We start from the raw sequence: 26,690 nt of genomic DNA, 5'->3' as shown, positions 1-26,690 counted from the left end.
AATGACAGAGGAGAGACAGGAGCCCCTCACCCCCAGATGTGCGGATTATTCCCTACCCTACCAGCAAGTTCAGAGAAAACAGGGCACACACTCATGATAGCGCTCACACGATTCCCTCTACCCTTCCTTCTCAGGTCTTTGTGATATCTCTACCCATCCCTAGCATAACTGTCAGGCTTTAGGCGGGGCAATGGGCTGAGGTGTTTTCTCAATGGACATGGGTGGTACGGAAGCTGAAAGCCAGTGAAGAGTCCCTCTCTCCACCCAATCTCCCCTGCATTGTGCCTCACCCCTACATTGAAGTCTCTAGCCTCTCTATTGCCTATGATACTTAAGTTCCTATTGACCAGAACTTTACTGGCTTTTATATATTTTTTAAGTATATATGTTACTTGTTATTAACGCTTTGATACTTTCATACAATGAAATTTGATCATACCACCCCAACTCTTTCCCCTAATTCTTCCCAGATCAACTCTATAGCCCATCTACTTCCCAAATTCCATGTTTTCAGCTTTTCTAGTAATCTGTTGATTATGCAGAAACTATTATTTAGTAATTATTTAATAATCTATTCAGTTTGTGCTGCCATGTGAGACGGTTCAGAGAGCACTTGCTGTTCTTGCAGAGGACTGGAGTTCAAATAGCAGATTTGACATTGCATGGCTCACAACTGCCTGTAACTCCAGTTCCAGGGGAATCTAACTCTTATATGCTCTTAAACACACAACTAGCCGTTCCCAAGAGCTAGACACAATGCTTCCCAAGTTGTTATGAGAAAAAATGGCACCTTCCCCGGTTTCATTGTAAGAGTCTGAGGCTCCATGAGACTGCCTGGCTTCTTCAAGACAGCAGCCCAGGTGAACATACCAATGCTGTGCAAATCTGGAAGTGAGGCCCCTGAGATGTCACCAAGCTGCAATTTCCACGTGACGTTCACTCCCAAACGCTCTGCAGTCAGACACCCCACTTGAACCGAGGCGCTGTCACAGGCAGTGCTGGAAACCAGCGTCCCAAATGTCTTTACCTGAGTGGAGAACAACCCCTTGGTTTAGGAACATAGAAGATGCTGATGCTATCAAGCATGTGTCAGGAATCTGAAGGAGCTTATGTTACGTCCTGTAGTCTTCTATCACCCTGCTCCTGGGGCTTTGGGTACTGAAAAGCCTCTTCCCCATGTGAGGCTCCCTGAGAGTTGATGCTGAACTCAGCCCAAGCCCTCATAGGAACGCTTCCACATACCTGGATCTGGCAGAAGCCGAGGCTTGTCAGCTCATCGAGTATGAAGAACTGGAAGGCCTGCAGCAAGCCGGAGTAGTCAGCACTGCACATCTTGCCTGGTGGGAGCAGGAGCTGGAAGTGTGCTTGCGTTTGCATGGTCTGCCACAGCTGAGGCCCTGCAGCCAAGCACAGAAGGTCAGTTGACAAAGGTGACAGGCCTGCAGGACTCGTTCCTGTGGATTCTCCTTTGTATAAGAAGTTCTTCCTCATTTAGCACAAGCACACAAGCATTGCCTCTTTGCACTGATGTCCTAAGATACCCATACATTCTGGCACACTGTTTTAGCTCTGAGTCACTCAGCCTCCTCACAGCAAGCTCAGCCTCTGAATTGGGGTTCTTCATAGGGGTTATGACATTCTCCTTGGAAAAATCTCCCATACTGCTTTGCTAATAAACACTACCACCCCTCTGCAGGCTAGGGGTAGATGTTCTCTAATGCTGTTCAGTGTTCAATGAGGATCAACTTGGTCTTGATTTCAGCTGAGGTCACCCTGTTATATAATCAAGGGGACAGGCCACTTATTTGTCCCAACTACATCTTAAACTTTTCCTGGATGAGAACCCCCTACAACCCATGGTGCTTTGCGGCTAATCCCATCTTGAACACTCTGGCTGTCAGCTAGCGCCTGGCGATGGAGGTCAACCTCGAGATAATGGGTCTCCACCTCAGATGCTTCTACCCCTACCCTAGGAGGGTCACGTGTGATGCTTCAGTTCAAACTGCTCTGCTGGAGCTACTTACACCCTGGCCTTGTCAAGGCAGGCTTGGGCAGAAACCCATGCTTCCACACTGTGGTATGTGTAGGTGGGTTCTCTGGGGCAGCATAAGAAACTGTACAAAGGAAGAGGTCTGCATTTCCCCAAGACGCTGACACTCAGCACAGGTCTTGGACCCCTGCCTTTCTAGGACTTCACCATAAAGGTCAAGATGGATATGGGGAGAGGTTAGGGTTTGCCGTAAGGTGAACCGGAAGATCAAAGTACATTGCATACAGTCCCTAACTCTGCAGCTTGAGCATCTACCACTGAATATCTGTATCTGATCCAAGTAACCACAGGCAACCCAGAATAATGTTAATTCTCCCATAGAGCATTTGGCTCCAGAGAGTCACCCCAGAAAACCTAATCCCAGGGGCTGTGGGTTTATATGCTCCTAGAAGCAGTGCTTTCTGGGGCCAGCTCTCCAGCCCTGGTGCCACCTGACGTACCATAAAAAGCCTGTGTGTGAGTGGGAGAGAGCTTCCTCAGCAATAGTCCTGAGAGGGAAGAGAGTACAAGACAAATGTCTCCATTGCTACTCACGCTGGCAGACCCGGGGTGGCGGTGGTGACACCCAGCGCCGACTCTCCAGGTCACACATCAGTGGTCCTAGTGGGACTGCGCTCTGACGGCCCTGGCGGCAGAGCAGCTGGCACCGCTGAGTGGCAGTCACTCCTGGGCCAGAGGCTGTCTCACAGAAGACTACCCCATCCATCACGTCTGACTCCGAGAATGGCAGTGGACACTGTGGACCTGGGAGGGGGTAGGGAAAAGAGTCATGGCTGCCTACCAGGCTGCAGCCTAGCTCCTGCCTGCTTTTCTGTGTCCCTTGATTGTTTCTCAGGCCCTTCCTGGCTGTGCCCTGTTCTGTCAGGGTCTGGGCCTTACCCCTCCTTCTCTGGATAAACCCACCATCTCTCGATTTCATCAGACAGTCAAAGAAAGATGAATCTTATGATAGTATCTCCAACTACCTTATAAATCCAGTGAGCCACCGCTCCATCCTCTTTACCTCAGGACTCACAGCCCAGTTGCTGTTCTCCATGTTCCCCACTATAGCAATTTGGAGCTCAAGGGGTAGCACCTGCAGCCACTTACTGCTCCAAGACGTAGGCATGCCGTGGAGCCAGTGAGGCTGGTTTCTGCCCTCCCTATGTCTTCCTTGTCTGAACCTGTTCCCTTAGTGAGACAACAGTGCTCTGTGTGAGCTCTTCAGCACTGTCCCCCTTCCCAGTGTCCCTCTCAGCCTCCACTGCCCAAATTGGCTATGGGTGCTTAATGCCTTGTGTTCCTGCTGCCTCTGCTGTCCACTCTCTACACCCAGTTGTAGAACATTCCATGGGGCTCTGCAGCATGGGAGAACCAGGCCAGGGGAAAAGGAAAGAGGACAGAGTGGACTTCTCTTCACTTTAGTCTCCTGGCTCTGGGATCCTTCCAAACTTGCATCTACCAGACACAGTCATCAAGGCTATGGTTAAGCTCTTAGCTTTGTGGCCTTAGCTAGCACATTGTTTTGTTTCCTTGTTTTTTTGGTTTGGTTTGGTTTTATTTTGTATTAGACACTGTCTTGCTATATTTGTTACCTGAGCAGGTTCACAGGCGTTGCCTTCATGGCAGGCTTTCAATGAGAATACTATAAAATGTAATAATACATCTCAGTATTCTTCTAGATGCTCATGAGATATTTCTCTCAGTATTTGATATTCAAGTAACTTCCTGAATTACAAATAAAAACAAACGAGATGGCCCCTCGCTAGAAGTCAGAAATGTGAGTCCCCATGAGGTCCTGGAGTCAGGATGCTTCTTCTGACTGCAGACAATAGAAAGTCGGGCCAGATTCCATTTAACTACCAAAATAGATTTCAGAGGCACCAGGTTCTTCCCAATTTCAAGCCCCGGCTTGAATGAGCTATGGAAGTGCCTACCAGTAACCATAGCACAGCAGCCAACTGTCTTGATACCCTGCCCACTCCTGTTCCAACAGCCCAGCATCTCTGAGACCCTGACCTGGTACAGCATGAGACTCTCAGCCTACAGTCCCTCCGGCATCTCAAGACTTACTCTCGCAGGCAGGCTGGGTGCCTACCACACGGGTCCCAGGCACTTCCTCTCCATTGTCCAGGACGCACCAGCAACTGTCCTGGGCCAAGTCACACTGCACTGGAGAGAAGCCCCCACCTTGCTCCTCACACATTGGGGTGTAGCCAGGGCTAACTTTCTGGGTCAGGGCTCCACTCTTGAGAACATCACAGAGGCCGGGGCCTGTACATAGGCAAGAGAAGAAAAACATGCTTTGATGTTTACTCCCAACTTTGCCACATCACTCCCTGGTATTCCTACCATACCAGGTCAACAGCTTGTAGGGTTCCAGGGGTCTTGGCTCTATCTCTCCCGTTGCCTACCATGGAGGGGCTCAGAACCTCGCAGGGGTTTTCAAAGATAAGCAACTGAAGAGAAGGGTGATAGTGTGCTATATGGAGTCATGGGGCAGTCCTGAGACAGCACCAGAGAGAGACCTGTGAAATCTTCCAGCAAACTGCTAGGGGTCTCTGAGAATCTGTTGGAGAGGGGTGGGGGACAGCTAGATAGCTGAATTACATTGAACAAAAGTCAGGGAGAAAGAGCACGCCCTCTCTTTAAGTGCTAACCACAGTTTGTGACAAGCTCTCAAGCGATGGCAGAGAGGAAGGCAAGAGGTCACATAGGAGTCTAACGTGGGAACCCTGTGCTATGCCAAAAAGCCCCAGGCTGGCCTTGACAACATAAGCACATGACACAGAGCTGCAGGGCCAGGCAGAGCATGCAGTACTTCAGAGCTACATGACCAGTAGTCCCCAAAGTTCCAGTGCCCTTGTAGGCAGGGACAGATGCTGGGTGATGATGCTGGCTAGTGCTGCTTGGTTACAGAGAGCACATCCAGCTCCTGGACACACTGACTTTCCTGAGCTCTATCAAGATGGGAAGAGTCCTGTCTTATAGATGAGAAAGTTAAGGGACATTTGGGTCAAAATCTGTGTCCCAGCTGTGGAGGTGGCAGAGTTGGGACTTTTTACCCAGTGCTCACCTCGGAGGCTTTAGGACAACAAGGGGAAGAGACGGTTACTCACACTGAGCACTGCCGTTTGTGTTTGGTGGCATCCGTTCCCCTGAGGCTGGGTTCACACACCAAGTTCCTGTTCTTGATGTCTGCTGCCTGGCATACTGTCCTGTCTGTGACAAAGCCATGGTCATTTCAGTATCTGCAAGGTTTTGCAGGTCACTTATTGGTGAGAGAAAGTCTTACAAGAATGTCCCTTCCTTCCTAACAACTGGTGACAGCTGCTCCAGGCAAAGAAGGTTTGCCATAAAGGAGTCACTGTCCCATTCAAACTTTAGAACCATGCTCTGAATTGCTGGCCACCAAACAAGAACAAGTTGTGCCATTTGAGAGCAGGGAAAACTGAGTCTTCTTAGGAGATGTGAGGCACTGGAGTGATATCCCGTAGCTAGATAGTAGCTGGGCTGCACATGATATACTCTAGCTCCACACGGTCCAGAACTAATTCCAGAGATGACTTTTCACCCAGAACCTCAAAGAAGCCGTAAATGTCTGTAATTAGTAATACAGATACGTTCCAAGGCAGTGACCCAACAAACCCTACCTCCTGTTAGGGACCTTCAGAACGGACCTATCAGTGTGGGCTCCTACTTTCCTGGCCTAGCATGGGTCAACATGCTTTCCTGACCCAAGACTTTAACTATCTAGGGCTCAGGTCTCAGTTTCCCCACCTAAAAGCCTGGAAGCTGGAGTAGATTGATCCTCCATGTCTCTCCTCTCTCATTTCTTCTCTCTCTCTCTCTCTCTCTCTCTCTTCCCCTCCTCTGTGATTGTATGTTTGTGTGTGTGTGTAGATATGCATGCATGAATTTTGTGTGCATGGAGGTCAAAGGACAACCTCAGCTGTTGCTCTTCAGATGCCAGGCACCTAACATTATTTTGAGAGGGTTTCTCATTGGTTTGGAATTCGGCATATAGGCTAGGCTCATTAGCCAGGAACCCCAGGCATCTGTCTATCTCTGTCTCCTCAGTACTGGGATTATAGGTAAGGCACTATGATGTTCAGTTTTGGCTACATGGGTTCTAGGGATTCAGGTCCTCATGTGGGTAAGACAAGAACTTTAAAGACCAAGTCATTTCCTGGGGCCTTTCATTCCAGGAACTCCTTCAGCAGTAAAGCCCCCATCCCATTTCTGCAATGCAAAGCCCTGAGCACAGAGACATAACCTGGCCAAAAAAAAAAAAAAAAAAAAAAAAAAAAAAAAAAAAAAAAAAAAAAAAGGCAGCCAACCTTATGTGTGCTGAGTGCTGCATTTATTGACTGTGGCTCATTGGTTTTATATTCTGATGTGGCCACTCTGCAGACAAGTCACCCCCATTGACCCAGCTCCTGAAGGAGGCTCACAAACACCTTCCTTTCAGGTGAGTCACAGGATCCACAAGCAGTCAGAAAGGTGGGGACTCTGCTGTCCCCATCATTCTACACCAAGAAAGGGAGATCAGATGGCAGCCCTCTGGCCTGATTTCAGCTGATTTTCACAAAGCTCCTGGGAGCTAAGTGGAGCAGGCAGTGAGGTCACCCACCCTTGTGTAGGGACAGGGGACAAGCATGGGGGTGTGAACTGCTCAGTAGGTATATGGTTAGATCCTGAACACAAATTCTCTCCCTTTAGGCTTTTATGTTGGTGTTTCAATAAACTGTGAGTTACAGCTACCAACAGAGAAGCTAGGAGTGACAAGGAATAATGTCTTCCTCTAAGGTTAAGAATCTGAGGACCAAGCACACTGACCTGAACAAGGTGCCTTCAGAAAACATATGATAACAACTATATGTATTATATATATATATATATATATATATATAGTATACATTGTGTAGTATTAAATACTATACTATATGTTATTTTACATAATGATGTATATGTATATAATCACTCTTTTAAGACTTTTAGTGAAGGATTTGTCTTGGAGCCTCAAGAAAAATCTAAGAATTAGATAATACAAGAATGTGGCCCAGGCCTATGATTAAAACAAAGCACAACTGGGCACAGAAAAAGGTAAGCAACCAATCTAAGGACACACAGCCAGGTCTAGAAGGACCAGGACACCCATGACTCTCTGAGTTTTGTACTAAAGAGAACGAACTAGAAATCTAGAAAATGCACTTTTAGTCAGAGGAAGCCAGTGTCAGTGAACCTTCCTTGCTTCTATCCTTCCTGAGTCCACAGAAGCTCACCTGTATGCAGGTGGGGGTGAACAGATCTCCTGGACCTGGGTTTCCTTGGGGTCCAGCCTGCTTCCATGCAGAAAGCAGCCCGTTGGCTCGGGATAGCTCACAGCTTGTGGGGCCTGTGGGAAACAGAGGCTGTGAACAAAGGGCTATAGAGTTAAGGGGGGTGGGTATCACCAAATAACCCCAGACTTCAGACCAGTAGATGTGTGTTCCACAAAGCTAGAATCTCAGGACAAGCAGGCTGAAGTTCAGGAGCAGAGACACATGTGGGGTATGTTGGTGGCTGCGAGGGGTCAAGTGGGCTATTGATGCCTCAGGGGTGACCCTCCATGGGCTGCAGAAATATGTGTGAGGCAGTGATATAACCACAGTAGCTGGAGCTGCCCAGGAGCCAAGGCCCAGGGATCAAAGTCAAACCCTGTCACCATCCTTTGCTCTTCCGGGTACACCCCAATGAGAGAACCAAGAAGGATGTCCCAAAGTCAACATGAGCCCCAGACCTGGGGATGTAAGAAAATGTGTCTAAGGTATTCTCAGAGACAGCTCTGTAGAGCTAGACCCCAGAATCCTGCTCAGTTGTATGACCAAGCTGACTCCAGCAGCATAAAGGCCATTCTATAGGCCAGATTAAAGAATCTCATGGGCTTTACTTACACTGGGGCATCTGTGAGGAGCGTGCAGTCAGTGAGGCTGGCATGAACTCTCCTCGCTCATCCACACACCAGCACTGTCCTGGAAAATAATCCATAGCCCATAAGCTCCACAAGTATGCTGGGAACTCTCCCAAGTGCCCAGTGAGGAACTCTCCCAAGTGCCCAGTGAGTAACTTCTCTTTTACCTTCATAGCAACACCAGCAAAGTAATCTGTCTGGCCTAGGCTCCCCTCCTGACACTGTCCACAGTCACAAGACTTAGCATCCAACATTCCGAGCCAATGAGCATTCCAACCCCACACTGACTGGAGGTCCCTGCTTTCCTTACACCTGGGAGACAGCTTGTAGTGGAGAAACTAAGGGTTTGTCCTAGTTGCTAAAGAGGGGCCAATAATCTGGACCACTTGCCTCCTGCTGTGTGGCTCTTTTCTCTAAGTATTCACTCGACCTCTCTAAGTCTCCTTACCGGTCCCAGGATGGCACTGCACAGGCTCCCAGCCTCCAAGACTATCACACTGTGGTACATAGGGCCCGGACCACAGAAGACTGACAGCTCCATCGGACTCCCCCTGGGAAGCACGGAGACTCTGGTAGAAATTCAATGCTAGAGATGCAGAAAGAAAAACACAGAATATGACAGCTGCCTTGTGGGCTCTGTCCTGAGATAAACCACGCACACCTCTGAACACACCCCTGTTTACATATAAGACAGCCTTCTTACAACTTGAAAAACATTTAACCAGAAATTTCACTTAAGTTTTTGGCCAGCCAGTAGACACTCCGCAGATCCCCCTATGAAAATAAGCCCCAGACTGCACTGGGAGGACTCTCTACAGCTCTGTGTGGTAACATCATGGAGAGTGGTGAAGCTGGTGGGTGGCTTCGTATCCATGGCATGCACTTGACTCTAGAGAAGAGTCATGGGTATAGTAAGATTTTTCTTTGGGCTGCCAACAAACACACACACACACACACACACACACACACCAACAATAACAACAACCAAAACAAAAGAAAAACAATCCAGAGAGTCTTCTTATTAATTATGAAATCTTGGCCTATAGCTTAGGGCTTGTTCCTAACTAGCTCTTATAACTTAAATGAACCCATTTATATTAATCTACGTTCTATCATGTGGTGTTACCTCTCTTCCAGCTTGTGCTTCCTGTTTTCTCTCTATGTTCCTGCCCCCCTCCTAGATTCCTCCTCCTACCTCTCTCTGCTCTAAAGTTTCACTTATCCTTCCTGCCTAGGTATTGGTCATTCAGCTTTTCATTATACCAATCGCAACAATACACCTTCACACAGTGTACAAATACCCCGCAATACATGGGCATCCAAAGGTATGTTGTATACCAGGTGTGTGTCAGCATTTTGGCATGGCCACGACATTGTCATCTACAAAGTTCAGTCTCAAGAACCACACAGTTGAGTTAGAAAAGCAAAATCACAGATGTGTCCCATAGTGCCTTGAGTAAGTTTAAGGTTTAATTATCCTGAGACACATGTAGCCCACAGAGATGCATGTTGGACATGCCTAGAAAGAATTAGCTGGACCATTTCCATGGCCCCTTGAGATATTAGCATATAATCTGAGCAGTGGCAAAACTGAGTAGACAGGTAACTACTGAACCACAGTCTCACAACAGGACAGGGAAGGAAGGGTTTGACCACATGTGGTTGACATACTACAGCTCTCCTTCCCCGGCATGGCTCCTCTGCTCAACACTCACTGCCATGCAACACATTTGACATGCACTGATCGAGTTTGTGTATGGGTTCCTCGTCTGGGCTTACATTTGGAATCCTTGGTACAGAGTTCCATGTTTTTTTTTTTTTTACATGAAGAACAGAACCTGGCTCATAATGTACACCCAAGAGACAACTGAACTAGGCATGATGTAATCCCAGCTTTTCAGGAAGCAGAAGCCAGAGGATCTCAAGTTGGAGACCAACCAGAGCTACAGGGTCAGGCTAGGAAACTTAGTGAGATGCTGTCTCAAAATTATTTTTTTGTTGTTGTTTTAGAAAAGAACTGGGGGTGTGGCTCAGTGGAAGACTAATTACCTAGCACATAAAAGGCCCTAGCATATATAAGACTAGCAAAAATGGAACAAATGGAGGAAAGAAAGGGAAGGGACAGCGAGGGGGGAGATTGAAGTAAGTATTGTCATGTATACATGCATGAAAAAAGGTCAAAAAGAAGTGTGTAATGGCTGGAGCTCATGGTCGCCAGGCCTGGATCTCCCACATCCTCACCCTAGGTTCCTGCTACCCTTTACAGAGCTGTGTTTCTCTCCCATCCTTTTGTCCTGTCTGGACTCTACCCTTTTTACAAATGTCACCCTGCCACACGGTGACACATTATGTATCGGCAGCTCCTCTGCCTTCTGCGCGGATCAAAATGGCCCAAACTACAGGGCTGCCAAAACCACTTGTCCCCACAGCACATCAGCGTCCATCTGGGCACAGGATTTGAAATAACTGCTTTCCTGTGAAAAGCAGATGCCCCCAGATTTCTGAGGAAATGAGGAAGGTGGACTCTGGGCAGAGAAAAAAAAGCATCAAGGTGAGTGATGAGTGGGTCATGGGTGTAGAGGAAGGTGAGCAAGGCTTGGTGCTTTGAACAGTTGTCTGGTGGGGAGAGGGGAGGAGGCAGCAAACAGACTGATCTGTGAGATCCTTCTCTGGGGGTTAAAATAAAGACACCACTCCCAAGCCAGCATCAGGTGTCATGAGAGGAAGACAGGGAGAGTCCAGATTGTTGCAGGGTATTCTCTCTGATTTATGTCACATAAATTGTTGTCCAGAAGGTGGACAGCCCAGAACCCCACTGAGAAAGGAGAGGAACTCAGACAAGGCTTTAAGACAGGCCAAGGCTTGAGAGCACACAGAGCCTTTTAACAACAGAACTGTGGTTTTATGAGGGCTGCAGGTAGCATCTCTGCCGAAGTATCATGGATCCTTTAGGAAAAGTTTTGCCTAGAGTCACAGAGCCACTCTGCCTTTCCAGGAACCTGGCAGCCCAAGTCAAGTCCAGGAGAGTCAGAAGCAAGCTCTTGCTTCCCCCAAAGAAATGGAGTGAGAACCGTCAACCCAACACTCACTGGACTGAGCAGCCAAACGAATGGCGTATTCACCCCCACGTAGAAACTTCTCAGAGAAAGCCTCCCGGGATGGGTAGAGAGGAGGAAGGCCAAGCTCATCACTGGTCAGCTGGATTCCCTTGGCTACTAAAAAACTCTCTCCCAGAGGAAATGAAGAACCATTGGAGGCGGAGACAATCTCTTCCGTTTCCTTAATGAACTTCAGGGCACGAAGTTTTATTTCCTCACAGGGGCCAGGACCTAGGGCCATGAAAAGAATCACAGGTATATTTAGTCACCAAGCCCAGCTCCCTTTACTTTGTCTCCTCAGCCTCATTCGCTCAGCATTCATGGAGGAACCCGAAGGAGATTAGGGATGCATTGTTCACACCATGCCAGGCTTGTGCTAAGTACATTCGAAGGATCTCATTGAATCCGGGTACTAGTCTAAGAAGATGCTTGCTCCCAGGCATCCAAGTTTCATTTCTGTTGCTGTACTGTCCTCATTAAAGAACAATATAGGGAAGAAAGGATTTATTTGGCTCACAGTTCTGGCCACAGCCCATCACTGGGGGAAGTTGAAACAGAAACGCAACAGGGACATGAAGGTAGTCCTGATATTTCATGCAGTATTACTTCTGACCAAAGAACTTCTTTGTTCTTTGCACAGCCAAAGAAGTGCAACAGGAGTCAGGGAGAGTTTTGCTTGGTTCCTAGCAAGTAACCTATGCTTAGCTAGTAGTGTTTTAATATAGTTTAGTACCATCTATCTACCTAAGGAATGGTATTACCTATAGTGGGCTAGGCACTAATAGATCAATTAACAAGCAAGAAAATACCCCCAAAGACATATCCATTGGCCAATATGAACTACACATTTCCTCAGTTGAGATTTTTTTTTTCCAATATAATTCCAGGTGGTGCCAAATTGACAATTAACCTGGATACCATAATGATAGATGAGAAACCGAGGCCTGCAGAAATCATATAACTTGAGCAAATTCCTCACTGAACTGCTGATTCAGAATTGCCAGAGAATCTCGTCCTATGAACATTGATATATCTGGACCACCTAGATGGACAGCTATGGAAAGTGGGTAGATGGCTGCTTGGGTGTACAGATATACAGACGGGAGGGTGAATGGACATATAAGTGTTGCCACAGTTCCCAGAAGTGACCCGCTCCTATGGAGGCTTTCCCACCAGAAAGCCTTTTCAAAGAAAATATGAAATTGGCTCTCTACATGAGTTAACTCACATGTTGGGCTCTTGCCTGGCTCGTTCCGAGTCCCATCCAGTTCCTGACCAATCTCATCCACACACCAGCAGCTCCTGAGGTTGAGGTGTGCTAAAGGCATGCTGAAGTCTGTGTAGGGCCCTGGGTAGTGGCTGAGCTGGCCATTTAGGATCTGCCAAAAGACGTATGGATCCAGGAGAACATTCTCCCCGGGCTGAGTCGGGACTCCCTCCAGCACTAACTCTGGGACATCTTGAAGGGAAGGGTACTGTGCCAGCACTGGGAAGATGCTTTGCTGGCCAGCCTCATAGAGACTTTGAAGAAAGAGACTGAAGTTTCTGGAAGCTGCTCCTGTAGAGCTCAAGATCTTCATTAGCGTTGTGGCTGGGGTCATTTCCTGACCATCACTGTTCCGTGCGTCCCATCGTTCATACCACTCAAAGATCTGTTCAGGGGGTCCGTTGCACTGCACACGCCTCCACTGCCCACTGGCACTGCACTGAGGGATATAAACACTGGACTGAGAGGCCAGCATGCTGAGGTTGGAGAGCAGGACCTGCACCGCTCCAAGGAAAGCTCGTTCAGCTTGTAACTGGCAGACACTGGGACCTGGAGAAGAATAATATGGGTAGATATTTAATAAATTGAATGATCCAGAAGGGTCAAGGTGACTGCTTAATGGTAAGTCGCAGAAACTGCAATTGTCCTAAGTTCTTGAGTGACATCCAATTTGGTGGCTAGCCCACCTACTGATCTGACCGGAGCCACAGAAATGTATATGTCCTGTCGTATGGGTTTTATGTGTTTATGTATGTGTGTGTGTTTAAGCACATTTGTGAATATTGTAGGCCAGGGGCTGATGTCAGGTGTCTTCCCCAATCATTCTCTGTCTTACTTTTGTATACACAATCTCTCACTGAACTTGAAGCTTTCTGATTTAGATAGACTGTCTGGCCAGTGAGCTCCAGTCCCGGGTCCACTTACTCCCATCTCCCCCTGCCCACAGCACTGGGGATACAAATGTGCATTGCTCAGCATGATTTTAAGTGGATGCAAACTCAGACCCATATGCCTATGCAGCAAGCACTTTACGGTTGAGCCATCTTCTCAGCCCATGTATGTGTACTTTCTTAATTACAAGCAAAAGTCTCTATGAGCTCATTAGAATGACTAATAGTGTCTAGGTCTCCATGGATAATGCTTAGCTAAAGCAACTAATTAGTCTATTGACTGAAGTTTATTCCTTAGTCATGAGCAAACTCAGTTTCTTACAATGTATTAGGTTCTGATCTAAATAGAGACTCAAGAATTTGTTAAGGGGGCTGGAGAGATGGCTCAGAGGTTAAGAGCAGTGTCTACTCTTCCAGAGGTCCTGAGTTCAAGACCCAGCAACCACATGGTGGCTCACAACCATCTGTAATGAGATCTGGTGCCCTCTTCCGACCTGCAGATGTACATGCAGACAGAACACTGTATACATAATAAATAAAATCTTTTAAAAAAAGATGTCCAAAAAAAAGAATTTGTTAATTAAATATCCAACAGACTTACATTGCTTGGGTTCACCAATTGTACTTTGAGTACCAGGAATAGCCTGACCTTCAGCATTGACACAGTAACATTCTGAGTTGAAGCACTGGACAGGCAGGAAATACCCCTCACTCGTACATGAAGGGACAAAGAAGCTGGAGCCAGCTGGCTGACTGCTTGCAAGGCTTTGCAGCTGAGCTCGCTGCTTCTCACACTCGGTGGGGCACCTGGGGCGTCCACCTCTGACTCTTGAGCCATCGAGTTCTTTGCCTCGGGAATCCACACACCAGCATTCTCCAGCATAGCACTGGATATCCTCATAGCTTCCTCCGGCAGTGCATGATGGGACAAAGAGCCTTCCAGGCGTCCATCCACAAGTCTGAGCACTGAACGCCATTTCCATCACATCCCCTAAGTCCCTCGCTACATCTTCGGGCACAGAAACAGCACGCTGCAAGAAGATCAGGAATTCTGGAAGCTCCAGGAGAGAAGCAAGGAATCTTAAGGCATTTTGGTTATCTTGTAGGTTGACTTTGAAGCCAAAGGTACCCACAACTGGTTTATTCAGAGCAACTGTCTTGTCAGAGACACGGAGAGTGTCTAGGTTAGAATTAGAGTCCAACCCCACAGGGAGTAGCTTGGCTAGATCAGTTGCCCTGTCTCTAACTTGGAAGCCTGGGAGACCAAGCTGCTGGAAAAAGTGACTGAAGTTAAACGTGCCTCTTGTACCAAGGGCTCCTGACAAGTTAAACTGGGCAGCATTCACCAAAAATGTCCCTCCAAAGAGGTTTTGCTGGAGCCGCTTAGGGTTGGTGGTGAACTGGAGGGCGAGTCCAGCCAGCTCTCGGGAGGGGAAAATTGCTCTGATGGCTTCTCTAAGTAGACTTCCTGATGCAGAAAGCTGTTGGTACTGCCCCACAGCCATAGAGCGGAGAAGCCCAGAGTTAACGAAGAGTTCCTTGATTGTAGGTGGGCAGGATGAGGCCAGTGTGGTACCACCGTCAGGGACCTGCCTGTCCTCAGAAGACAACAGGTCCTGCTGGCTGATGTAGCCTGGGGTTCCAAAGTAGAGCCTAGACAAGGCTTGCTGCCTTTCTGAGGCACATGACTGATCTCCAGCTAAGTGAAACAATTAAGAATATAGTTATTAGAGCAAGTGGTCCCAAGAACCCTCCCTCTATCGTGCCCCCATGCCTCTACTGGTAAGACACCAAAAGCTCATACTGCCTTGTGGACCATTTTCTTTTCTGTATCCACTTATGTCTTCCCTTCTGTCTCGAGTAGCCTCCATAGGGCTAATTTTGAGCATGACTATTCCTGTCTTCATAACCACTCAGACACCTCTCACCAGACCAATGGTTTTCTACAGCAAATCTATGAGACACCAGCCCATTTTCTGAAAACCTGGCCACACTTGCATTGGTCTGAATAATGTCCCCCTGAAAACATTTTTTTGTCTAGATGGGGTCCCTTGACTGTGAATCAAAAGCACTTTTGGTAGCTGTAATTAAGTCATCTAGACTAGGGTGGGATAGGAATCCAATGGCTGTTGTGCCTATAAGAAGAGACATGGGAAAGAGGCCCTGTGAGGGTCGAGACCCACAGACTGGAGTGATAGATGCAGCCATGAAGCCGAGGAACACCAGAAATCACCAATTATCCGATTCTGAAGGGATATGGATATCCCTGCCCACACCTTGACTTCTGAGTTCCAGCGTGAAAACAGATTTCTGCTGCTCAAGGCACCCACTTCATAGCTATTGATTCTGGCAGCCTCAGGAGCCCTGCTTGCTAACAAAGTCCTATTTGTGCTGCTAAGCCACTGCTTCCCAGCTTTCTCTCGCTGGAATTCTCAATGGACTTTTAATGCCTCACCATACGTTCTTTCTGAGACTCTAATTCCTCCTGGGTGTGGCCTTCTCCAGTTTACAGTCCCTTTCAGAATGAGACCTCTACCAGCAATGCCAGCAGTGCTTCATAGAAGTACCTTGTTGTACTGTGATAATGTAATATTAAAAACACAGCATATTTCATTGTCGCCTTATTTTCTATATTGTAATACTGAAATGCTAACTGAAAAAGTACATTTTGGGGCTTTTGGATCTTTCTGTGAAATTACTAGTAAAGAAGGTGATTGACTCAGTCAACCCTGTGCATAGCCAGGACAGTCTACAAAAGTGCCCTTGGGAGGGACAAACAGAACTCAGACGACATCCGGCTCTGCTCACAGAGGAGGACGTAAGCAAGTTCCATTCTCCTCCATAAATCCACAGATCTCAGGGAACCTTCTAAACCACCACCCCACTCTCAACTTGCAGAAGTAATTCTTTCCTTGTGATTCAATCAGATGCCAAGAAGGAAGGCAGCCAATTTCCCATCATCACCAGGCAACAACAACAACAAAAAAAAGAACTGGAACACGTTGCTTGTGTAGGTGTTTGTGTGTGTGTGTGTGTGTGTGTGTGTGTGTGTGCACGCGCTCGCGCATGCATGCTGGCAACCTACAAAACTGAGCAGATCCCTCGGTGAGGCCATGGTGTCCTGTAACTGACGTCACAGGAGACTTGGAGGAAGTGGGTGCCTGGCTTCACTTCCCCTTCTACACTGAGAGCCCAAGCCCTCCACGCATTTGTTAAGTACCTGCTACTAAAGACAGTGAGAAAGAGTGAAAGTCCAAGACCCACCGATGCATTCAGCAGAGTTCCTGCTCTAACTTGGAAAGCTCTGATTCTTCATTTCCACCCGATGACTGCAGGGCCCAATATTTTCTAGGTTCTCATGCGGCTGGGTGATGGCAATAAATGATTCCAAGGCGAGGCTTTAAACATTTCTCTTTGTCGTTGTCTTTGTTTTTCAAGACAGTTTCTTTCTATGCAGCTTTGTAACCTGTTCTGGAACCCACTCTGTAGACAGGGCTGGCTTCGAACTCACAGAGATCTGCCTGTCTCTGCTTTCCAAGTGCTGAGATTAAAGGTGTGTATCACTACTACCTGGCCTAAACGTTGCTTTTATGACATCTGCACACTCACCAAACAATACAAAGAATGTCTAAACTGTCAAAGGAAGAAGTTGAAGGACTTGATGGGACTCATTGAATCAACATTAATATCTAAGTAGAAGCCATGAGTTTTGAGTTCTTTCTTCACTGTTTCACGGCTTAGCTCCCATCTTGGAAGCCCATGTCATCCTGGATTTCTCCCCTCCACAGTAATCACACCGTTCCCATCCTTGGGGCCTTACTGAGATGCCCCACGACAATGCTAAGGTTTGCATCTGCCCGCCTTTTTCCTTAGCACACCAAGTAGAATAATGTCCTTTCAAGACACATCTTTCTTCTCAGATCCACAGAATGTGCTACTTTAGCAGAAATGTCACTGCAAGTGTCTTTGCCTGAGATGAGGGTGGCCTTTGCCAGAGCTGGGAGTCAAGAGAGGCTTCTAATGGAGCCTGCAGAAGAATAGACTCTGATCCCACCAACATTTCAAACTTCCAGCCTCCAGACCTTCAAGCTACTGAGTGAGCTGTAATTGTTGTAAGGGACTTACACTTTGTGGTATTTTGTGACAAGAGCCTTAAGAGGTCCTGACCTCACCTCTATCTTTCCTAAGGACATTGAGGTGACTTTCTAATTGTCTGCCTTATCTCAGGTCCAGGGCTTCTTCCATCTGCTCCCCTAACACTGAAATTGAAAGTGAAATGAAATTTATGCCCTGGCAATGCTGAAGCATGCATGGGCAGCCTGTATATGGCAATTCTGTTGAACTTGTCCATACTGGGTTTCATCGTCTAAGTTCATGAGAACAACTGACCAGGTCTCTTCCTCAATAGGCCACCAGATCTCATTACAATGGTTGTGAGCCACCATGAGGGTGCTGGGAGTTTAACTCAGGACCTTTGGAAGAGCAGGTAGCACTCTTAACTAGATGGCTTCCCTAACACTGCTTGAGGGCACATACTCCACACACTCAGCCCACTAGGCCTTCCCAAGATGAGCCTCACACCAGGCTCCCTTCCCTCTAGCATGAAGCCCAAGCCTTGGTTAGGTGAAGGGCTGCAGAGTGTCATTCCCTCCTGCCTTTCCCAGAGTCACAAAGTGTGCTCCATACTCCAACAGTGTCTCTCCACCATCCTTGTAGATTGAGAGCATATAGAAAGTTCCTTTGCTAAGGACACTCTGAGAAACTGTCCCTCATCCATGAAGCCTTCCTCAGTGCTTTGAATCAGAATTAAACTGCCCCTTGGTGCTCCGTCAGCTGCCTGCATACACTCCTCCCACGGCACATGAACATAGTTCTCTTTTCTTTTTTGGTTACCTATGAGTCCCCTGGTGTGTTAGGTCCTATCACACGTAACTGTGTCTGACACAAGACAAAAAACCCACTGTAAGTTAATAGCAGCAGACTGACTTCAGTTAACTACAGTTTGACAGACCTCTGGGGGACATTGAGTTAGCAGTTGGTTGGTGGTGGTAACAGGCTCTGAGCAGAGCAGAACGTTCACCCTGAGAGGAAACTTACCACAAGATGGTGGCTGCCCTTGCTGCTGAGTGCCAGGGATCTCTCTCCCCTGGGCATCCACACACCAACACAGCCCTCCTGTCTGGCACTGTACTGCTTGGTAGCCCCCATTTCTCTGGCATCTTGGGATGTATGGGTGACCAAAGCTGGTGGCAGCAAACCGCTCTACTTCACACTTGCTGGGGCCTAGAAGAGACCACACGACAACATGTATGGGTAAGGTCTGAGCCTGCTTGGATGTTTGCTGCCCTCAAGTTCTATCTCTAAACTTTGGTTTAGATGGAAGGGACCCAAGGCCCAGTGGTTCTACAGCAGAAGTGCACGGCTGTTACTAGCTAGTTACTTACATCGAAATCTGCCAGAGATGACTAATTGAATGGCCAGAAAGCGTCTCTGCAATATCCGGTACATGGTGCTTTGAGTGAAAGTGGAAGCTCCGTCTAGGCCAGCAAAAATGGTGTCATAAATTTCATCCAGTAACAGCTCCAAACCTGAGCAAATTCAGACAGCATTTCAGGGACGGGCTCCTCGGGAAAGCAAGCTCGAATATGACTGAGCTGACCAATGTCAAACGGCTAGAGTCTATACCAGCAGCGTTATACATGGGTCGGGACATGTCCATCCTTTAGACACTGTAAGTTCTCATCACCTACAAAGTGCATCCTCAAAAACCAGGCCACAGAGTGACAAATACCAATGAAAATAGTGGCAGCATTTTTGAGTATCTTTTTGTGATTTTCATAGGGCCACATCCATAGTTATCCTTGGCCATATGAAGCCTAATGCAGCCCCTGGGCCGTAGGTTGGACATACCTGGAATAATACTCTAAGAGTTCACAAAGCAGGACTGCTGTGTGCAGCTGTGCAGGTGTTTGACAGCGCAGAGGAGGGCAGCTATAGAATTAGGCTGATAACCTGCCCTGTCTTCCACTTGCCACACAGCGAGGTGGGCATCTCTTTCACAATGGCACCCATATGAGCAGGCAGAAGTTTCAGCAGAGGTACCACAGATTAAAAACTAGCTAAGGCTGGGTCCTCTTCTGCACCCATATCAACCTACCAAGGATGTGGAAAGCCAGTGCTATTTCTGCCTTAGGCACTAGAGTCCAAGAATTACAGTCGATCCCTTCCCATTGCCAGAAGTGTGGCTGGTTACCTGTCTCAGCCAGCTCCCGCCCCTGGCTGTCGGAACAGTAACAGTACCCAGACACTTCAGGGAACCTGCTCCGGAAGGAACTGAAGGTCACAAACGCATCTGGAAACCTGACCGACAGGAAGAGGTATGGTCACCGTTTCATAAAAGACAAGTCATCCTCAATCCAAATCAATGTGGCAGAGTCCTCTACAAGGAGACTGTGCTGGTGGCTCTTTCCTACACTGGGTTAAGTTAGCCAGAGCAAGGTTAGACTATGCTTAGCTATCATCTACCAATTATCTCTTTTCCTTAAGGGTGGTGTTTGACCAATTTGTCCACACACATGTCTTGGAGGACCAAAAAGAAGACAAGTCACGAGTAAGCACTATGTCGCTTCTCCAGTAGAGTAACTGCGAAGTTCAAAGGCTGGGCTCCCATCACAGGTATATGACAGGCTGCAGATGGTCTCGTTTTGTGAAAGCAACAGCTTCCAGGACTTTTTACAGTTTCCAAGAGCTTGCAAAGAAAGATCTGGATTTTATTACAGGAGATCTGTCAGAAGGTGATGTTTCTGTACTATCATTAAACTCCGCAAAATCCAAATGATTTCACCATTTCTTTCTGTCAGCTGAAGGAATGCTCGTCTTTACCATGCCCTAGCTGATAAATGTTACACAGAGCCCATGTGCTGGACCCCCATCTTTGCATGTGAGGAGACTAAAGTACTATGAGTTGAATTGAGAAGCTCCTTCCCTGGGCAATGACGTAGTCAGGAGAGAATTTTTCTTTATACAATAACAGGATCTTTTTTTCTGTGTCCTATGTAACTAGTATGCTACATTCAAGTGAGTGTTTCTACCTATGTCTGAAAATATGCATAGTAAGTCATTCTCTGCAATCAATCAATCAATCAATCAATAGGTCTATTACTACATAGCACCCTCTAGCAAAATACTAAAAGCTACCTGCATATCTAATGGCAGAGAAACTAAGTGAATTATAGAAACCCCCAAACTGTATAAAATATGACAGATGAGGGTGATACTTATACACGAACAAAAAGGGAACATCACTCAAAAGGGGCAGGTATAAAACAACAAATATACATAATAAGATCATTACCATGGAAAGCCAGCTCTGGAAGGCAATATAGGGGGATCACGAGACACAAGTATTAGTAACTCGAGTGGACGTTCTGAGCATTCTACCAGCTGGTTCCTTAACTGAGGTTACTCTAGAGTCCACAGGCTAAGTTTGCTTTACAAACACACGAAAGGGCTATCAAATCACAGATGGGTGTCCATGCTCCTTGTCTACTATTGTGGGTTAGTGGGTTATGTGGAAGAGGGTGCTCTCATAAGTGGGGTGCAAAAGTAGAAATGAAAAAACTCTCTTTGTCTTGTTTCTACAGAGAGAGGAGACAGAATTTTCAAAAGTCTATTTCCTGGAAACTGGGACAATTTGGTTGTAAAAGTGGCAATGATAGTAAAATAGTTGCTTCTATTTGTTGAGCCCTGCTCTTCAAAAGACAAATGACAGCGTCTCTGCGTTTATGCTCAGACTGGGCCAACCCAGACTTAGAGGGATAACAAAGGAAGCCCCATGGAGTCTGGATGATGGGTCTCCAGCCCTGTTGTTGCAGAGTGTCACCAAACCCTGTGGAGTCTGGATGACAGACCTCTAGTTCCGCTCTTTGCAGAGTGTCCCCATGCCTCTGTCTCCCTTGCAACACTCTCTCTGCACCCTCAGGTTCTCTAACCTTTCCCTTGGGCAGGCCTCCAGAAACCTAATCTGCAACTAAGAGCCTAATAAATTAACAATGTGCTGACTCTCTCCTGCACTGGCGCGGGTAGTCCTTAAGAGAGGGTCATGCACAGCTTAGCTAGGTACCCAAGTCAAAGTGATCACCATAGGTGGCCTTGAAGGTGACCAGATGATCTGTCTGTGAGGAGTTCCTCCTAGCCTTCCATATTCCACCTACAATAGTGCTTTAGGATGTGTTAAGGTGCTCTTGACTCTTTCCACAGGACAATGTGCTAGGGCACTTGAGGTGAGGCTTCCTGCTGAACAGCCAGGATAAGCACTGCAATTAATAATAAGGGTTGATAAAAGAATCTTAACACAAATCACTAAAACCTTGACAATGGCACCAGCCATGCTTCGAGTTTGGAACAAGACTGAGTCCTGCGGCTGTGACTGGGCTGTGGCCATAAAGACGATGGAGCAGAAAGAAGAACCAGCAGAGCTACTTACAGTTACCATGTGGCTCCTAAGTTTCTGGCCCAATCACTACAATGAGAAATAGCTCTTCCCCAGGGGGAAAGTAGACCTACAATAGCCAAGTTCAAGCCCGAGTCCCCTAGAACAGAGCAGTAAGACCTCACGGGGCTTTAGAAAACGAGCTGCCCCCAGGTCTCAGGATTCTAAATCCCCTGGCATCAAGTCAATTATTTATGCCACTTCTGCAAGGACATCTCCTCAGATTGACTTTCACAAGGCCAGATTGTGGCTTTTCCCTACCAAACACATTTTCAGCCATCTGCTCAGAATGGAGTTCCCTCGTTCCTCTCTCTTTCCTGCAGATGTTTCTTCCCCACATTCCAAAGTTCTGTGGAATAAATATGTCTCCTACAGCTCCATCTCCCTAGCATGCCTCCCTCCCATCTCTTCTTCTAGATGAAGCAACCATCCTCTCTCTCTGAACTGAACCTGGAACTTAGGATGGACCCCCAGTACCCATTCTGCTCTTCCCTATCCCGGGCTTTTTAAAGTCTGAAATCTGGTGGTGTTTACACAATGCCTTTTAAACTCGAATCCTCACTCCACTCCCTGACCCTGCTTAAGGCAATATCAAGGACACACAGTAAAACAAAATTACCCATTGCTTATCTGTCAGCCCCAGGTGAGCCTATTCCATGTGGATTCCACAGTTCCTTCCATTGGCCTAAAGGAGTCACTGGGTCTGGGGCAGCCAGATTTACAAAGTAACAGGAGATTCTTTTTTACCCCTGGGTTTTCATTAATCAATCATTCCCATGACCTTGCCAGGCCAGAATTTGCTCAAAGATATGCTTACTTACACAAAAAAGTGAAAAGAATCCCATTTCAGAACTGAATATTTTTGTTTGCCTTAACAATGAATACTTGATTCTCAACTCTTCTGTTTAACTAGACTGCCCTCTGGTGGCAGTAGCTGTGAACTGAGACTCAGTCTCACACTGTCCCTGCTAATGTCTTTGATCCATCTATGTACTGTCTAAATTGGGATTGTAGACCTACTGTAGGCAAGACACTGTGCCATCTGCTGTGGGGGAAGAGAAACAAGTCACGTAAACACAGACACGTGAACTAGTTTCTGTACATCTCTAAAGCTTACTATGGTTTTTAGTGATGCCTTCCAGGTTTCTTGGCTATGTGCCAGAGACCAGACTCTCTAGTTATGCCTGTGTTAAAGCTGCAATCTAGAAAACTCCTTTGGATGCAGTTAGCATTCATTTGGGCATGAATCCATGATGCCTGTGCAGACTAGATGAGCATTCAGAGAGCCGGGCTGCCTAATGCTTCTCTGCTCCCCATTAAGCAAATCATTAACAGCTGGAGGAAGAACCTGACCTCCCTTTTCTGAAATTGGGTGGTAAACAAGAATCCTCTGAAGATGAGCAAGTTGGGCTAATGCGCGTTCTCAGTGATTTCATAAATGAAGTCTCAGGAGAGCAGAGCAAAGGCGACCATTTCCCAGCTGAGAACACTGAGGAGGCTCTGGGAAGGTAAATAACCAGGTCACCTTGCTAAGTAATGGCTGATAAAGACTGCAGGAGGCAGAGACAAAGGCTATGGGGCCGGCGCCGGATAGTACAGGAAGCAGACAGAGATGCCAGGAGTGAGGTGGCCAAGCTCCAAAGGACCCAGGGACACAGAAGGTTTTGGTACAACACTTACAATTCAAGGCTAGTTTCTTGACCACATAAACAAATGAACATGGCTTCCTAAAACCATACTATGAGCGTGGTATTTCAGGTTGAGTGTATGAAATTGCTGATTCTGAATTTTGTAGAAACCTTGGAGGATGTGATCTAACTAAAATTCCAAGTTTCTAGAGAGTCGTGCAACTCAGATCGAGTTTGTCCATGGGACCTGCACTTGGGGCAAGGTCTGTGACCTGTCTGGCGCAACACGTGGGAACGTTCTCTCTCACACGGAAACTGGTCCTTCTGGAAGGCAGCCACGTGGAGGCTCGGGTTCTCTCACAGAATCCACAGACCCGTTCCCATGGGCTGCTGCTTTCTTTCTCTGCATTCAGCATGGCCTGATTGCATCTGAAGTCTACACAGCCCTTCACAATCATTGGGTGATCTAGAGTAGCCAGATGCTGCCTGGGGATATCTGGGTCAGAGTGTATATGGTGCTTCTCACTTTATATTTATTATTTTTAAAAACAAAAGTCCTTTATAAGTGCACACATATACAGAACTTACAGAAATGTATGCGTGTATTGTATCCATGCTTTTTAATGGGCTCTTCTCCCTTTGATGAGGGATCCCCTTTCTGACCACCCTTCTACTACAGCCCTCATCTTCAAAAGGTCTTCAACAATGGCCTGATCCTTAAGATTACCCTCTGCTCCTGGTCCTATCCAGACCTGGCATATTCTTTTGATCACAGGATCATATAAATCCTGCACTTACACTACCCATCTTGAATTGTACTAGCCTAACATGCTGCAGAACCCTGCTCAAGTCAATGTCTCCAGCTCTGATGCCTTCTTCTAAGCAGCTGTACAGATGTTTATAGTGTATTACATTTAGTCAGCCACTCTCCCTACTTGATGAACAGTCACACACACACACACACACACACACACACACACACACACACACACACCAGTTCTCTGTTAAGATGGAGAACAATGGGACAAACACCCTGATCTGGAGGTCTTCACAGAGCTGGTGTTTTCATTTGCATGATGGGCCACTAGGGCAGAGAAGCAAGTATGTGGTTGTTTGAATAAGAATGGCCCCCATAGGCTAATAGATTTGATCACCAGTGAGCGGCTTTGTTGAAAGGATTAGGAGGTGTGGCAATGTTTGAGGAAATGTGTCACTGGTGGTGGGCTTTGAGGGTTCAAAAGCCTATAGCAAACCCAGAGTGTCAGAGTCTCTCTCTCTCTCTCTCTCTCTCTCTCTCTCTCTCTCTCTCTCTCTCTCTCTGCTTTGTTTTATATGAGTTGCCATGGTCATGGCGTCTCTTCACAGCATTGGAGCAGTGGCTAAGATAATGCAATTGTAATTACAGTAACTCTTCCCAGCTGGCTTTGTTAACAGGACTAGGGACAGGATGAACTTGCCTGTCCGTGACAAATGAGGGCGAAACATCTCTTAATTCTCCACCAGGCTGCATGTAACACACGACACTCCCACATTCTGATACATCCATGAACTTGAAGGGGGGAAGACCTTAGGGAACCCTTGGCTCTTCAAGTTCATGGATGTATCAGAATGTGGGGTATATAAGATTTTCCCCAAGGCTAAATAAACGGCATTCGGCTGATCTCCTTCCGAATGACCCAGGTCTCTTTGTGTTCTTTCAATCTCCAGGCCCTTGTCCGACTCGCATACGGTACAGTGGCGCGCGAACTGTACCGAGGGGGTAACACAGAATCGGGTGTTACACCCCCCTTACCTGTTGTAGCTGTGGATCAGATCGAAGATCATCATATCTGTGGTGTTGACAAACTTGCACTGGACAGGCATGAACTTCCCATCTGCAGAGCACTGGGGGGGCGACTTGTCTCCTACTCCATGCAGGAGACGACGGTTCCGTATCTCACAGCTCCTTGGACCTAAACATTTTCATCCAAATCTGTTTAGTCCTTATGGATGGGTAGGTGCGTTTGTGTCTGCAGTCAAGATAGGTACTTATGCTACCCATGTGACTTCTGGAAACGCACCAGTGCCTGAACTAGTCAACCAAAGGCTCACAAGCATTTGCTGAAACGCTGCTTGGGCTTGTAGCTGTCTACAGTCATACAACTTCCCATGTGACATTTTTCCTCTCTCTCTCTCTCTCTCTCTCTCTCTCTCTCTCTCTCTCTCTCTCTCTCTCTCTCTCTCTCTCTCTTTCTCTCTCTCGGGCCATGCACTCTCTGTGTCGCCAGGCATGTGATTTGTGGGGAGACAAACTAGCCCACTGGGGGGTCCTGGTGCCCATGATGACAATGACACTTACACCGCGTTGGTCTCCCCGGCTGCCGGGTGCCGTACACCTCCATGCCCTCTGTGTCTACACACCAGCACTGCACCTGCCACAGGTCACACTGCACGGGTGCGTAGTCCCCTGAATCCTGGCACTGAGGGAGGTACAGGGCATCCGTGCTGTTAATGTAGCTGCTCAGCAGGACCTGCTGTCGGTGTAGCTGGCAGAAGGACAGGCCTGGGGACACAAAGAGACACATCAGAGGAGAGCTTTGGAGAGCACACAGGATCGAGCCCAGGAGGACCCTGCCTCCCTGAGAGACTCAGCTAGACGTTCGGAAGGCTCTGTCATTTGGGGAACTGAGACAGAATGGGATGGCTCTCGCTAGCACCTTGGCGCTGGAGAGGAGTTTCTGGGAGGTTGGACAGAGCATGTGAATTCGAATCTCTGTGCAGGCTGCCTGTGTTGCCTGGGAAGCTGCTTCATTAGTCTGCATTTCTCTCCCTCTCTACAAGCAAGCAGACAGCTGCCTCGCCTTGAATCATGAGAGAAAAAGTACTTTTGTGTTTGCTCCTATGGAACAGCTACACAGGGCTCATGGCGTTGCAGATCCTCACATGGGGAAAGGAGGTTCCTCTTTCACTTTGTGGATTGGGGTTGGGTGTGTGTCGATCATAGAGGATAAGTGGCTTTGGCTAAAGTGGTGATGCTAGAGAGTATGGAAGGACGTCATGGTTCCCAAACCAGCCATGCTGGCCCCATCAAACCAAAGAACCAGATAGGGCAGCTATCATCTACCCACTGAAAAAGGCTTTCCCTTTTAAGCCCTGCTTTCACCATTGGACCAAACATTGCCGAGCTCTGACCTGGCTTCAGAACCCTCTGATGTCTACTGGCCATAACTGACTCGGTGCTGGGCACAGTGGCTGGCTCATGGGAAGTCCTTGCAGGCTACTGGCTAAGTTTGAGCATCTCACATGATTTTCATAGTCGTCTTTTAGGAACTGGACCCTCGGCATATTCAGTGGC

General features: G+C 47.4%; 1 protein-coding gene across 1 annotated transcript in view; it reads right to left on the bottom strand.

The window, feature by feature from the left end:
- The window catches only part of Tg (thyroglobulin), a 181,321-nt gene that overhangs the window by 151,965 nt on the left and 2,666 nt on the right, over positions 1–26,690 (bottom strand). Inside the window, 16 exon segments of the mRNA XM_038341990.1 lie at positions 871–1,027; positions 1,243–1,397; positions 2,585–2,794; positions 4,103–4,303; positions 5,149–5,251; positions 7,315–7,427; positions 7,966–8,043; positions 8,431–8,568; positions 11,072–11,311; positions 12,309–12,896; positions 13,839–14,936; positions 18,335–18,520; positions 18,682–18,825; positions 19,491–19,597; positions 25,149–25,308; positions 25,695–25,898. Coding sequence (XP_038197918.1) covers positions 871–1,027; positions 1,243–1,397; positions 2,585–2,794; positions 4,103–4,303; positions 5,149–5,251; positions 7,315–7,427; positions 7,966–8,043; positions 8,431–8,568; positions 11,072–11,311; positions 12,309–12,896; positions 13,839–14,936; positions 18,335–18,520; positions 18,682–18,825; positions 19,491–19,597; positions 25,149–25,308; positions 25,695–25,898 — 3,882 coding nt within the window.

Source organism: Arvicola amphibius, chromosome 9 (assembly GCF_903992535.2).
Source record: "Arvicola amphibius chromosome 9, mArvAmp1.2, whole genome shotgun sequence".
Classification (NCBI taxonomy): domain Eukaryota; kingdom Metazoa; phylum Chordata; class Mammalia; order Rodentia; family Cricetidae; genus Arvicola; species Arvicola amphibius.
This window is presented reverse-complemented; position numbering and strand designations above follow the sequence as displayed.